This window comes from Culex pipiens, chromosome 2 (assembly GCF_016801865.2).
Source record: "Culex pipiens pallens isolate TS chromosome 2, TS_CPP_V2, whole genome shotgun sequence".
NCBI lineage: Eukaryota > Metazoa > Arthropoda > Insecta > Diptera > Culicidae > Culex > Culex pipiens.
In genome coordinates, this window is record NC_068938.1 from 70,968,214 (window position 1) to 70,981,951 (window position 13,738).

The window sequence follows — 13,738 nt, forward strand, 5'->3', positions numbered from 1 at the left end:
GTGGTTTCTACTCCGAATCAAAATTAAGGGTGTTTTCATTTTTGAATTTTTTTTTAAAGGATATTTTGATAAGTTTCTGTTTTTTTAAAAGAAAATTGTCAATATTTAGATTTTTTTACATTGAACTAGATGTTTTTTTCAATGGTTAATAATTACTTTTTTTTATAAAGATTTTTATGTTAGAAATCATTATTTAGATAAAAATGCCTTTTATTTGCATTTATGGAAAAGTCAGAAAATTGAAAATGGGATTTGAATGGTCACCCTGTAAATCATTATTAACGGTATTTTGTGAAAATTGTAGTATTTTAATATAAAAACTCCAAGACAGTGAAAATGCATGGCAAATTTTTTAATCGATACCAGTATAAAACAAAGAAAAAAAAATATGAAAATACGAGTGTTATCAAATAATACGGTAATTTGTAAAAAATAATGAATTTCAATAAAAAAATCCAAAAAAGTGAAATTGCATGCAATCTTTCCAATCGTTTGATACCTACATTTCAAAAAGGGAAAATTGGAGTATTTTCGAAAATATACGGAATTTTGTGATTTTTTAGTATTTATGCCTTAAAATGATTTATCGTCGATGAAATTATCATAGATAGAATCGTCGATAAAACGATAACGCTTACGATATATTATCGTTCTCGAACCTCCAAACCTTTGCCATTTTTGCTGAGCAGTTAAAATAATCAATTCTAATTTTCTTATTTTTTTTATTTGGCTTAAAAAAATTCAAATCGTAATACAAATTACTGAAGGTAGGTATGAATATTATAAGAATAGGTTAACTCTTGAAAGAATATTTAAATTTTATTATTTATTTTTGGATTTATCACACAAAAATAATAGAAGGTCCGTAAAGAGTTACTAGTTGTAACAAATCCGGGTAGGTTTTCCCATCAGCTTGTCTGTCCCAAAAACTCTCTTACTATCACACTTACACACACAAGAGAGGTGCGACAAAGCGCTGATGCTGGTGATGATGCGACACAGTACTCATAGGCAGGGGAAATGTAGGAGAGGGGTGGCAATTGGTCAGAAGGTCGCTGAGGATGACAAAACTACATGTTTTTCCCGCGCTTCCCTATGTTTCTTGTGTGTGGTGGAATAAATCGCTCATGCTCACATGTGTTTCGTTTTGCCGCCGACCTCAGAAAGACAAAATCGAGATTCCTTTGGTGGCGGTTGCAGTGTGATAATGTGTGTTTGTGTTGTTTTTCTTGCGAATGATTTTCTTTTCTGCTTCTCGTGAACACCTCCCAGAAACTGCGAGGGCATGTCGATCAAATTGGGAGATATTTTGGTTAATTTAAATACTTTGTTAATGTTGTAAGATTACATTCCACGCCGAAAGTAACACGTTTGCGCGTAGATGAGGTTTGTTCAAGAACTTGTTGAGCAGAACATGTTAATTTGTAACGTCACTTGAAAATTATGGTGACGTAAAAAATTGCTATAAACTTACATACTGACTGATTGCCCCAAACAAACACATAAATTACCATCTTTGGGGTATAATTCACGTCAAAAATTAATTAAATTTTGCTGTTGTTAATTACTAATCGTTTTTACCCGATCCGCTGACCACCATAAATTACGGACCTCCCAGGTTTGAACTCTCGGCAGCACTTCTCCTCTATCGCAGGAAGAAGCAAAAAAAAGAAGAAGTTTTGCCCGCCCGTTCCATCATCAGCAAAACACCCCATAACATCGCACTTAACCGTTTAAGATTAGAATCAGCAGCAGCATTTATGCCATAAATTGCACCCGGCGAAACACACCGTCCGCCGAACTCTGTGTTGCATCATAACTCAGCTTGCGTCCGAGAGCGCATCAATTCTGGCAAAATTATTCGGCTATTTTGGCCTCTGCCTCCGAGTGTCACCAAAATTGGGCAATTAAGGTGCCACCGCCGTCGCGTGGAGGTCTCTCGTGTTTGACCCCCGCGTTTCCTGTGAAAACTTAAACCCTCAGATGAGCGAAATTTCAATTTCATTGCTGTTGCTGTTGCTGTTGCTGTTGCTGTTGCTGTTGCTGTTGCTGTTGCTGTTGCTGTTGCTGTTGCTGTTGCTGTTGCTGTTGCTGTTGCTGTTGCTGTTGCTGTTGCTGTTGCTGTTGCTGTTGCTGTTGCTGTTGCTGTTGCTGTTGCTGTTGCTGTTGCTGTTGCTGTTGCTGTTGCTGTTGCTGTTGCTGTTGCTGTTGCTGTTGCTGTTGCTGTTGCTGTTGCTGTTGCTGTTGCTGTTGCTGTTGCTGTTGCTGTTGCTGTTGCTGTTGCTGTTGCTGTTGCTGTTGCTGTTGCTGTTGCTGTTGCTGTTGCTGTTGCTGTTGCTGTTGCTGTTGCTGTTGCTGTTGCTGTTGCTGTTGCTGTTGCTGTTGCTGTTGCTGTTGCTGTTGCTGTTGCTGTTTCTGTTTCTGTTTCTGTTTCTGTTTCTGTTTCTGTTTCTGTTTCTGTTTCTGTTTCTGTTTCTGTTTCTGTTTCTGTTTCTGTTTCTGTTTCTGTTTCTGTTTCTGTTTCTGTTTCTGTTTCTGTTTCTGTTTCTGTTTCTGTTTCTGTTTCTGTTTCTGTTTCTGTTTCTGTTTCTGTTTCTGTTTCTGTTTCTGTTTCTGTTTCTGTTTAAGTCCTGTCTCGGTGGAGTCGTTCACCATACACCATTTTTGTTTTGTGATGGTACAATTGCATTATTTTTCCTAAATCTCAAAATTAATTCTTGTTTTGAGTCCCATTATGAGTGATTTGCTTCTGTGAGGGTTAAAGGACCCTGGAAACAATAAGCGTGCTTCTTCAAATTTATGTTACAATTCAGTCTCCAGCTCGTGAGCATAAATCTGATCGCCAACGAGAAAGACAGAGAGGACGAGCCCCCGAAACGATCTGGAATTTATCGTTCGGCCCAGTGCGTCTAATTAATTGGGGCTGAAATGGTCGTAAAAGCCGACTTAATAGCGTAGATTTACTAATGATCGGTTGAGTTGTGCGTTTCGGTCACCACCACCAGGATCTCAGCTGATTTGGTGACCAGCACCGATCGCAGCCGTTGTGGGTTCGCAGATGCGCCATTTTAAAACAAAGTTACGGGGGACATAAATTATCCGCCGGTCACAATGTTGGGTTATTGATTTTCGGCGATGAAGCATCGTATATCATATTTCCATATGGCACACGAACACTTTGTTATGACGTGTGCAGAGTGAAAAATTTGCAACTTGGAGGTCAGTTCATGGACTCTGGCTGAAATTTGCTGATTGGAGACGATTGCACAATGTTTCGCCAATTGATGGGACCTTTCAAATTTGCGAACTTTTGAAATGGAAGCCTTTCGATACGTTGACTATTGATGCAATTAGGAGAGATAAAATAAGTTTCTTGAAGGTTAAAGAGCGTATAATAACCAATAAAATCAGTAGATTTTAAAAATCGAGTTTAAAAATTATACGCAACTTTTCATCGCGCAACACCCTGGTATTCTTAGCAGACCATAAATCACCTCAACATAAGTTTTTTCTACATTAATGGCTAATTAGCAACTAGAATCTCGCCGACACGTACGCGCAATCGTACATGTTGCGTTTCAAATCGATAATTCTCCAGCCCCGAGCAGCCACTTCAGCACACAACTAAATCCTAATCTTAATTCAATAATCTCGCAATCTGCTAAAGTCCCGTCTAACTTGTGGCGCTAGTTAAGCCTGCTTTTTCACACGCGGAGCTCCCACACCAGTGATGCTGCGTACTAGTAGCAGCTACTAGCGGTACTATTAGCCAAACTACAAGATACTACTGCCAAAGCAGCAGCAACAAGCAAGAAAACGATCAGGCTCATCATAATCGTCTTGATCATCACCATCACCATAAACAAGAGGCGTTCAAGCCCCCTCGCACAAGCCGCACCGTTTATGCTCCGGCAGCTCTTAGTAGCACTCACTAACCGGTAGCATCATTCTATTAATCAACACGAAGACGACGTTGGTCGTTTCTCAAAGCGATGCCTGTTTTGACTTTAACATTTGAACCAAAACGCATGTTTTATGGCGATATGATTTACTCCCCCTGCCTCCCTCAAAATCCCCTCTAAAATGATCAGAGCTTTTAGCTCTAGTGTGAGGTAGCAGCATCTTGAAGCGAGCCATCGTTACATAAAGTCTTGTAAAAGATGAGATTGAAGGTATGATGCGAAGATGCTTGCCGGCATCGCGAAGCGATCTTGGCAACCATCGCATATGGGACCATCACGGAGTGGCATGGTGCTTCTTCTAGGAGTCTTCTACGAGAGGTAGCTAGAAGTTATCTTGGCAACCATTGCATATGGGACCATCACGGAGTGGCATGGTGCTTCTTCTAGGAGTCTTCTACGAGAGGTAGCTAGAAGTTATGGGATTATAATTCTTTTTCACAAATTAATTTACAGCCCTGGAAGTTTCGCATTGATTTACAAGCTGCACTGAGTTGTGGTCTATTGGATCTGCCTTTTTTCTTTGAGATCCAGAGATCCTCAAAAGGAGAGTTAAAAAAATTGTAAACGTTATGTTTGTAGGTCAGAAATTCCAGGTTGTTACTGAATTATGTTTATTTCTAATATCATGTTGTATTTCTAAACCTTGTTGAGATTTTTCACTGTGAATGGATTTTTCGGGTTTTCGAAATTTTCTTTATAATCGTCAAAATAGAAAAAATATGATCGTTTGAATTCGTATGAAAACCTCCATAAAAACCTGCCTTTTCAAAAATGGTATCTGAATATTTTAGAATCTGTATCTTGAGCCCGGAATTTCTTATCAAGTTGTAGGTATAGTTAAGAATAATTCGGGCAAAATAGGTTCACTCCAAAGAACAATACCAAAGAACAAAACCGGGGTGACATTGATAGGATTTCAATTTATTTTTGCAATATTTTTCAACTTGTAAGGTTTTTCTTAAGATTTTTTTATTTTTAAAACATGTACTGGGGTAGGTCACACAAGGTCTATGCACTTTTTTTTTGGGAAATTCAATTGTGTTTAAAAAATTTGAGTTGGAAATTCTTATTTTGAAATTCGGGGTGACTTTGATAGCATAGTTTTTCTTGTTAAAATCAGATTTAAGTTGGTTAAATTATATTTTTACGTAAAATTTACTATCACAAAGATTGCTGATAAAGTTTTCAAGAAATAAAAAATCAATGTTTATATTTAGTTAAATAATTTAAAAACTTTTGAACGAATTAAATAAAAACTAGATAAAATTGTAACAAAGTTAGAATTTTGCCTAAAATTCGATAAAACTTGTTTAGTTTATAAAGTTATCAATTCATAGTGCATTTTAAACAGAATTCGAAGCACGAATCACAAGTTTTCACATTTTATAAGATCTTTGTTCTACGATTTTTTAAATTATGTTTCAAAAACACACAGTACTTACTATTAACAAAAAAAAAACATCTTCTATTTATTTAATTGCCCAAAAAATACGAAAAATGAATTCCGACTTCCGACTTTAAGAATATTTATATAATGCTATTCATCAATATTTTCTTAATTATAGTTAACTAACTTTTTAGAGCGAGTCCACGAGCAAAGCATACCCATCTCGCACCACCCATCGGCCTTTCAGATGCATTTTGAATTTTGAAAATAAATTGAATTTTGCCTAAGTTATAGCCTTTTTAAGATTTTTGACATTTTTGAACCTTCAAACTTTGTGTCCCGATTTGCCCCACTTTTCGTTGACCTAGACAGCTCATATTTTGGTCAGATGCTAGTTTTATATGTACAAACAACCCCTGAAAATTTCAGGCAAATTGGTGAGGTCCAAACGACGTCCCATACAAAGGGGTATGCCCTGTTCGTGGACTCGCTCTTAAACTTTTCAGAATTTTATGAAAAATTCATCACTCTTATTCTTATTCTTCATTTTGTCGGAAAAATATCAAATCTAACAAAGTCACCTCGTTTTACGGTACCGTAAACTGGGGTGACTTTGATAGCCCGGGGTGAAATTGATAGAAATTTGATCTGGCCACTAATTTTGATATATCGAATGGAACAGTCACATTTTTGCATATATGTTCGAGAATAAGTTATCTCTAAAATTTTCAAAATTGTTGAGATATTAATTTGACGGGCATTTGAAAAACCTATCAAAGTCACCCCGGGCTATCAAAGTCACCCCAGTTTACGGTACCCGTTTTCATTTACAATACTCGTTGGCTGGCAGCGAAATTATGGGAATGTTTAGTTAGTACTGGACTTGGCTTATGCTGATACAGTTTATCTCAATTACGTATAAAGTAGTAAGTATGTTTTTAATATTTTAGATTTACTTTCGTTCTCAAGGTACAGATTTTAGGATATTAAGATACCATTTATGAATTGACATCTGTCAAATTTGTAAAGAAACTTGCCTTCAAGCCGGGCCCAAAATTTAGGGAATACATATTTTTTCGAAAAACATCAAAATTTCAATAGAAATTGAAGTCTTATTATATGAAAACAATTAAAACTGCATTTTCCCTCATTTAGAATCATATCTAGCATTTTTTGAAAAAGGTCCCGTAAACAAAAACAGGATTTCTTGATTTTTGGGTGTTTTCGAAACCGCCTTGAGTCAGTAGTATTAAAAAACTTTAAAAGCAACAAATCAATTGTGTATTGGACAACAAAAAAAAGGAGTGGCGGGCTGGAACTAATATTTGATAAAGTTTGAAAAAAGTAAAAAGTATATCTTGATTTTTAGAATAAAACACAAAGATAACTATCAAAAATGTGTTTATCTGACATATTTTAATTTTTGTTTGTTCAAAATTGTATAGTTATTGTTTTTGACGATTGCAATTAAATACCTCGATAAAATTTAATAAAAAACATTCAAATTGCAATGGTCGTTTTTCCTCAACATTTCAATATAAAAAAAATACAATGAGACATGATAAAATTAATTCAAACGAAATTTGAATTCGAATATCTCTTATAAAAAAACTTTGTTGTACACCTTTTTTTAAATATTTTGAAAAAATATTTAAAATGTTTTGAAATACAGAAAATTTAAAAGTGTAAAAAATATGGGTAATTCTCCGCCAACTCACACAGCAGTTGCCCCGACCCCTCTTCGATATGCGTGAAACTTTGTCCTAAGGGGTAACTTTTGTCCCTGATCACGAATCCGAGGTCCGTTTTTCGATATCTCGTGACGGAGGGGCGGTACGACCCCTTCCATTTTTGAACATGCGAAAAAAGAGGTGTTTTTCAATAATTTGCAGCCTGAAACGGTGATGAGATAGAAATTTGGTGTCAAAGGGACTTTTATGTAAAATTAGACGCCCGATTTAATGGCGTACTCAGAATTTCGAAAAAACGTATTTTTCATCGAAAAAAAAAACACTAAAAAAGTTTTAAAAATTCTCTCATTTTCCGTTACTTGGCTGTAAAAAAATTTGGAACATGTCATTTTATGGGAAATTTAATGTACTTTTCGAATCTACATTGTCCCAGAAGGGTCATTTTTTCATTTAGAACAAAATTATTCATTTTAAAATTTCGTGTTTTTTCTAACTTTGCAGGGTTATTTTTTAGAGCATAACAATGTTCTACAAAGTTGTAGAGCAGACAATTACAAAAATTTTGATACATAGACATAAGGGGTTTGCTTATAAACATCACAAGTTATCGCAATTTTACGAAAAAAAGTTTTGAAAAAGTTGGTCGTCGTCGACCATGGCCGTTCATGGTCACCCGCGACAGACACGGACGACGAAACAAAGAGAAACGCAAAAAGTAACTTTTTCAAAACTTTTTTTCGTAAAATCGCGATAACTCGTGATGTTTATAAGCAAACCCCTTATGTCTATACATCAAATTTTTTGTAATTGTCTGCTCTACAACTTTGTAGAATATTGTTACACTCTAAAAAATTACCCTGCAAAGTTAGAAAAAACACGAAATTTTAAAATGAAAAATTTTGTTTTAAATGTAAAAATGACCCTTCTGGGACAATGTAGATTCGAAAAGTAAATTAAATTTCCCATAAAATGAGATGTTCCAAAATTTTTTACAGTCGAGTAACGGAAAATGGGAGAATTTTTAAAACTTTTTTAGTGTTTTTTTCGATGAAAAATACGTTTTTTCGGAATTCTGAGTACGCCATCAAATCGGGCGTCTAATTTTACATAAAAGTCTCTTTGACACCAAATTTCTGTCTCATCGCCGTTCCAGGCTGCAAATTATTGAAAAACACCTCTTTTTTCGCATGTTCAAAAATGGAAGGGGTCGTACCGCCCCTCCGTCACGAGATATAAAAAAACGGACCTCGGATTCGTGGTCAGGGACAAAAGTTACCCCTTAGGACAAAGTTTCACGCAAATCGAAGAGGGGTCGGGGCAACTTTTCCCGATTTCGTGTGAGTTGGTAGAGAATTACCCATATATATTAAATCATTTTCAATTCGTTATTCCAATTTTATGGACAAATATATTTTTGCTCCCTAATTTTTTGACTCATATTAAGACATTTTTTAATATTTTCAAAATATTTGCGCGATCAGTACGAATAATTTACTTTTTTAAGGTTTTTTTTTTTAAAAAAAACCTTTATCACAGAAAAGTTGTTTTAAAAAAATACATTACTTAGTAACTTATCTAAAAAAAAATAATTGAAAATAGAAAAAAATCCAATGTGAAGTATGCACAGTTAAAACTGAAAGAAATTTGAATTTAGTTTCATTTTGTACAACCATAATCCAAGTTTTTTTTTAAATGAATTTCACAATTTTATGAAATGGAGAGTTTTGTTTTCTTGCACCATTTTTCAGTTTAAGAATATCAGTATAGAAATTATAAGAATTAAATTCAAACATGAAGAATGTTGTTATAATATGATAAAAAATTGATCTCAAGCTTACTTTTTTTAAATTCAGACAATCAATTTATTTATTGAATATTTCATGAACAGCCGGTCATAGAACTATTTCAAAAAGCCGTCGCGTGTCGGATCCAGCCCGCGGGCCGAACGTTCGGCAGACCTGGTTTAGGCTTATGTAAAATTGTTTAGAATTGTTCAGAATGGTTTAGAATTGTTTAGATTGGTTTAATTTTTTTAAATTGTTTATAATTGCTTAGAATTGTTAAAAATGGTTAAGAATTGTTAAGAATGGCTTAGAATTTTTAATAATTGTTTAAAGTTGTTTAGAATAGTTTAGAATAGTTTAGAATAGTTCACAATAGTCAAGAATAGTTTAGAATAGTTTACAATAGTTTGAATTGCTTGGAATTGTTTTGAATTGTTTAGAATTCTTTAAAATTGTTAAATATTGTTAAGAATTGTTCAGAGTGATTTAGAATTGTTTAGAATTGATTAGAATAGTAATGAATAGTTCAGAATTGTTTAGTTTTGTTTAGTATTGTTTAGTATTGTTTAGAATTGTTTAGAACTGTTTAGAATTCTTTAGAATAGGTAGGTGAGGAGCGAGTGCTTAACCTACCATGTATACGAGAACTTCCCCCCCTATTATGTTTCGACAACCACAGGAAAAGAAGATGGTGCACTACCGTTCCACGTTCACCAGCTTCACATCCAAAGCCGTAGATCATGTTAATTCGCGTAATTTATCGACACCTGGATGCACGCGGACCGCCTGGCTGGTCAGTAGGTGTCGATGCGGCTTATTAATTTAATCGCTAAAGGTTGGCGATCGGCGAACGCCCCATCGAAAACAACAACGTATTAGTCCCACACTCCAGTGCAGACCTTCGGCAGGCATTCCCCTGGACGTGACCCGAAGATTAGCCAAAATGCCACCGAAAATCCTTTCGTTCCCACCGCACGCGAGGGATCCCCGAAAGATCAACGCGCGACTGACCTAGTGCACTTGAGCCACGCATGAGTAATATTCATCCGACGCCCGAAACCTTCGGCGGGATTTCGACAAGCGCGAGGAGAGGATAATCGTGATTCAAATGGTTCACATTCACACGGTCCGTGATGATGTTACTCGCTCGCCGAACCAGGTAACCTTCGCTACCTGAAACTAGACCGCCGCCGCTACCGAATTGCATCAATCTACCGTACGTGTGTGTGCTTCTGGAGCATTTTTTATTTTTTGGGGGGTTTTTGAGTGATAAATGGCTTTGAGATAAATCTTACCGCCCGGAGCTCCAGCAGCCGAACCTACGAGGTCCACAGAAGTCTGTTGTCACGGTGTGTAGAGGTAAAAATTGAGTTGAATTAATTACTTTTACCATGTGTCTTTTGTAGAGTTAATAGGGGTTATATATCAGGTTTGTGATTATTTTTGTTGAATTTAAAAGATTTGAGGACAAAGACTGAAATATTTTTAATTAAAAATTTAAGAATAAACCTCACCTAGTATTGTGCGAAAGGTACCCTATTGACGCGCTCCGGTTTTTAATTTATCGCTCATCGATAGGCTCGTGTCATATGCAAAGTTGTTTGTTTCATTTTTTGTTCCCAGACGTGTTTCATTCACAACACTCACATACACACATGTCACGCCAGTTGGCAACCAACGGATTTTCGTCTTAAATTTTCGGTTGGCTGGAGAGGATCGCCCTTTCTCTTGATGGAAGACGAAGGCCCATCCTTGGCGCATTTTGGAGTGGCATCACGCCACGGGTAATTGATCCTGATGCAAGGAAGGAGCAACCGGTCCAGAACCACCGTTATCGAGTAAGCTCAGAAGAGCTTTTCGAGGGCCTTTACTAAAACGTACTACATGTTAGGTAAGAGTAGCGAGCCGCTGAGATTTAAAATTTTTGATTTTTTTAAACGAACAATTAAAAATGACAGTCGGTTTTGATTTCTGTATATTTTGTTTAAGCATTTCTTACCAGTTCTCAATAATTCTAATCAGTTTCAATCAATTCATTACAATTTAAACAATTCTAAACAATTCTAAACAATTCTTAACAATTCTAAACAATTCTAGACAATTCTTAACAATTCTAAACAATTTTAAACAATTTTTAACAATTTTAAACAGTTCTAAATGATTCTAAACAATTCTAAACAAAATCTAAGTAATGCCTAACAATTCTAAACAATTCTGAACAATTCTAAACATTTCTGAACAATTCTAAACAATTCTGAACAATTTGAACAATTCTGAACAATTCTAAACAATTCTTAACAATTCTAGCAAAGTTTAAACAATTCTAAACATTTCTAAACAATTCTTAACAATTCATAGCAATTTAAAAAAAAAATTGAACAGTTCTATACAATTCTAAACAATTGTATACAATTCTATGCAATTCTATACAATTCTATACAATTCTATGCAATTCTCTACAACTCTATACAATTCTATATAATTCTTAACATTTCTAAACAATTGTAAACAATTCTAAACAATTCTAAACAATTCTAAACAATTCTAAACAATTCTTAACAATTCGAAATAATTCTAAACAATACTTAAAAAATCTAAACAATTCTTAACAAGTATAAACAATTCTCATCAATTCTAAACAATTGTTAGCAATTTTAAACAATTCTATACAATATTTTACAATTCTATACAATTCTAAACAATTGTTAGCAATTTTAAACAATTCTATACAATATTTTACAATTCCATACAATTCTTAACAAATCTTAATAATTCTTAACAATTATAAACAATTCTAGACAATTCCAAAACGTTCTAAATACTTAAAAAAAATTACACAATTCTGAGCAAAATTTGATCAATTCTATGCAATAATATATTATTCTTAACAATTCTAAATAATTGTTAGCAATTCTAAATATTTTCTATCAGTTTTAATCAGTTAAAAATTGCATAAATCTTGATCAGTAAAAAAAAAATATTTTTCAAATCAATTTTAAATTTTTCAATCCAATTTTAAAACATTCAAAACAATTCTAAGTGATTAAAAATTCTTTAATGTTCTGAATTCTAAACAATTCTGAACAATTTTAAACCATAACTCATACAGTCCAGACTCGATTATCCGAAGGCCTTGAATAAAAATCGTTTCAAATAATCGGATCTTCGGAAAATCGATTAACGAATTCGTTGTCTTATTTTTTATTGTTGAGCTTAAGTATGATCCCTAAACTACTCTTAAGTGATTTAAAGTTGTATAAGCAATGTTGGCAGTCAAAATGTCGGTGATGAATTATTGAGAAAAAGCATTTGATGATTTAAAAGCTAAACAACCATTCAAATTTTTCTAAAATGGTGTCACGGAATTCATTTACATTACACTTCGAAAATACTCGAAAAAAATGTTTATGATTCGATTATCCGAAGTATTTTGCAAAACTTTGGATAATCGAACTTCGGAAAATCGAGTCTGGACTGGGCTGGCTGTCTTGATCTGGATCAGTTTAAAACAGTTCAATATTTTTCATTACAATTCAAAACAATTTAAACCAATTCGTAACAATTCTTAACAGTTCTAAATAATTTGAAACAATTTTTAAAAATACAAAAATAAGGCCGTTGCTAATATTTTTCAAAGTTTATGTCGTCCTCCCCCTTCAAAATCGGTCCGAAAAATCAAGGGACAAAGAAATATTTTTTCAAAAAACTTGAACATTTTGATGAAAATAGAAGTCTAATCGACTGAAAACAAATTTAAATTCATTGTCCTGTTTTTAAAATCATATTTGGCATGTCTGGGATAGATAAAAATATTTTGTTTTTTAGTAAAATTCCGTTGTACAGAAGCGCAAAAAAAGTCTCTTGTCTCTTGTCTCTTGTCTCTTGTCTCTTGTCTCTTGTCTCTTGTCTCTTGTCTCTTGTCTCTTGTCTCTTGTCTCTTGTCTCTTGTCTCTTGTCTCTTGTCTCTTGTCTCTTGTCTCTTGTCTCTTGTCTCTTGTCTCTTGTCTCTTGTCTCTTGTCTCTTGTCTCTTGTCTCTTGTCTCTTGTCTCTTGTCTCTTGTCTCTTGTCTCTTGTCTCCTGCCCTCTTGTCACTTGATCTCATTTAAGTCGGCTTTCGCCTCTACCATCCAGATCATCCGAGAGAATGGAAGCAAAACGTCCTCCACCAAGGAGTGGTTTTCCCATCCCAACCCGCCAGATTATCTTCCTCGCCGACGCCGCCGGTCTCGAATCGCACCATCAGCACTACTGGCCAAACCCAACCAGCCAGCACAAGAGAAGGGAAAGTGACGGTGAATCTTGGCCACGGTTTCCAAGTGCCCTTAAATGCTCAATCTTGTTTACATGTTGTTATTAAATCAAATTTAAAAGATGCATTACCTGCGGTTTTTGTGTCTTTTCTTATTAGTGGTTCTGCCTTCGTTTTCGGACACTGCTGCAGCCAGATCTTCATCTGCAGAGGTTGTCTTTTTGTTTTGTTTCGGGGATCCCTGGGACGACCGCGTGTTCCACTTCAACGCGTGGCTGGTGTGAATCTGGAAAACCAACGAGGTATCGAGTGCGAAAGCAGAAGACATTGGGCAATTCGAGTTTTGGCCAGCAACTGTGTTGGTCCACCAGTTGGTAAAAGCTGGTAGTCATGCGTCTCTTTCTCATATTTCGGATCGGATGTGATAATGGTATTATAGCTGCTTGGGTTCGGGGTTTGGACCCATTTGTTTGGATATTTACCGTGACGACTGTTACTTAATCGTGCCTGTTGGACCTTGATTTTGCAACAATCGCAACCCAAATACTTGTGTCGTTTTTAAAGAAGCTAAAAAGGTTACACACGATTGTGGGGGTCCTCATTACACGCGCGATTAAGTCGGGACAGGTTCGTAGTCAGGGCAGTACCAAGGGGTGTGATTTAA

The 13,738-nt window shown here is 35.2% G+C and overlaps 1 protein-coding gene across 1 annotated transcript; it reads right to left on the reverse strand.

The window, feature by feature from the left end:
* Positions 1-2,001: 2,001 nt before the first annotated feature.
* Positions 2,002-9,566, reverse strand: LOC128092644 (UPF0746 protein DDB_G0281095-like). Its single transcript, XM_052706919.1, has 2 exons — positions 9,539-9,566; positions 2,002-2,558 (listed from the first exon to the last, which is right to left on the reverse strand). Exons 1-2 carry the CDS (start codon positions 9,564-9,566, stop codon positions 2,002-2,004), a joined length of 585 nt encoding a protein of 194 aa, XP_052562879.1.
* Positions 9,567-13,738: the final 4,172 nt, after the last annotated feature.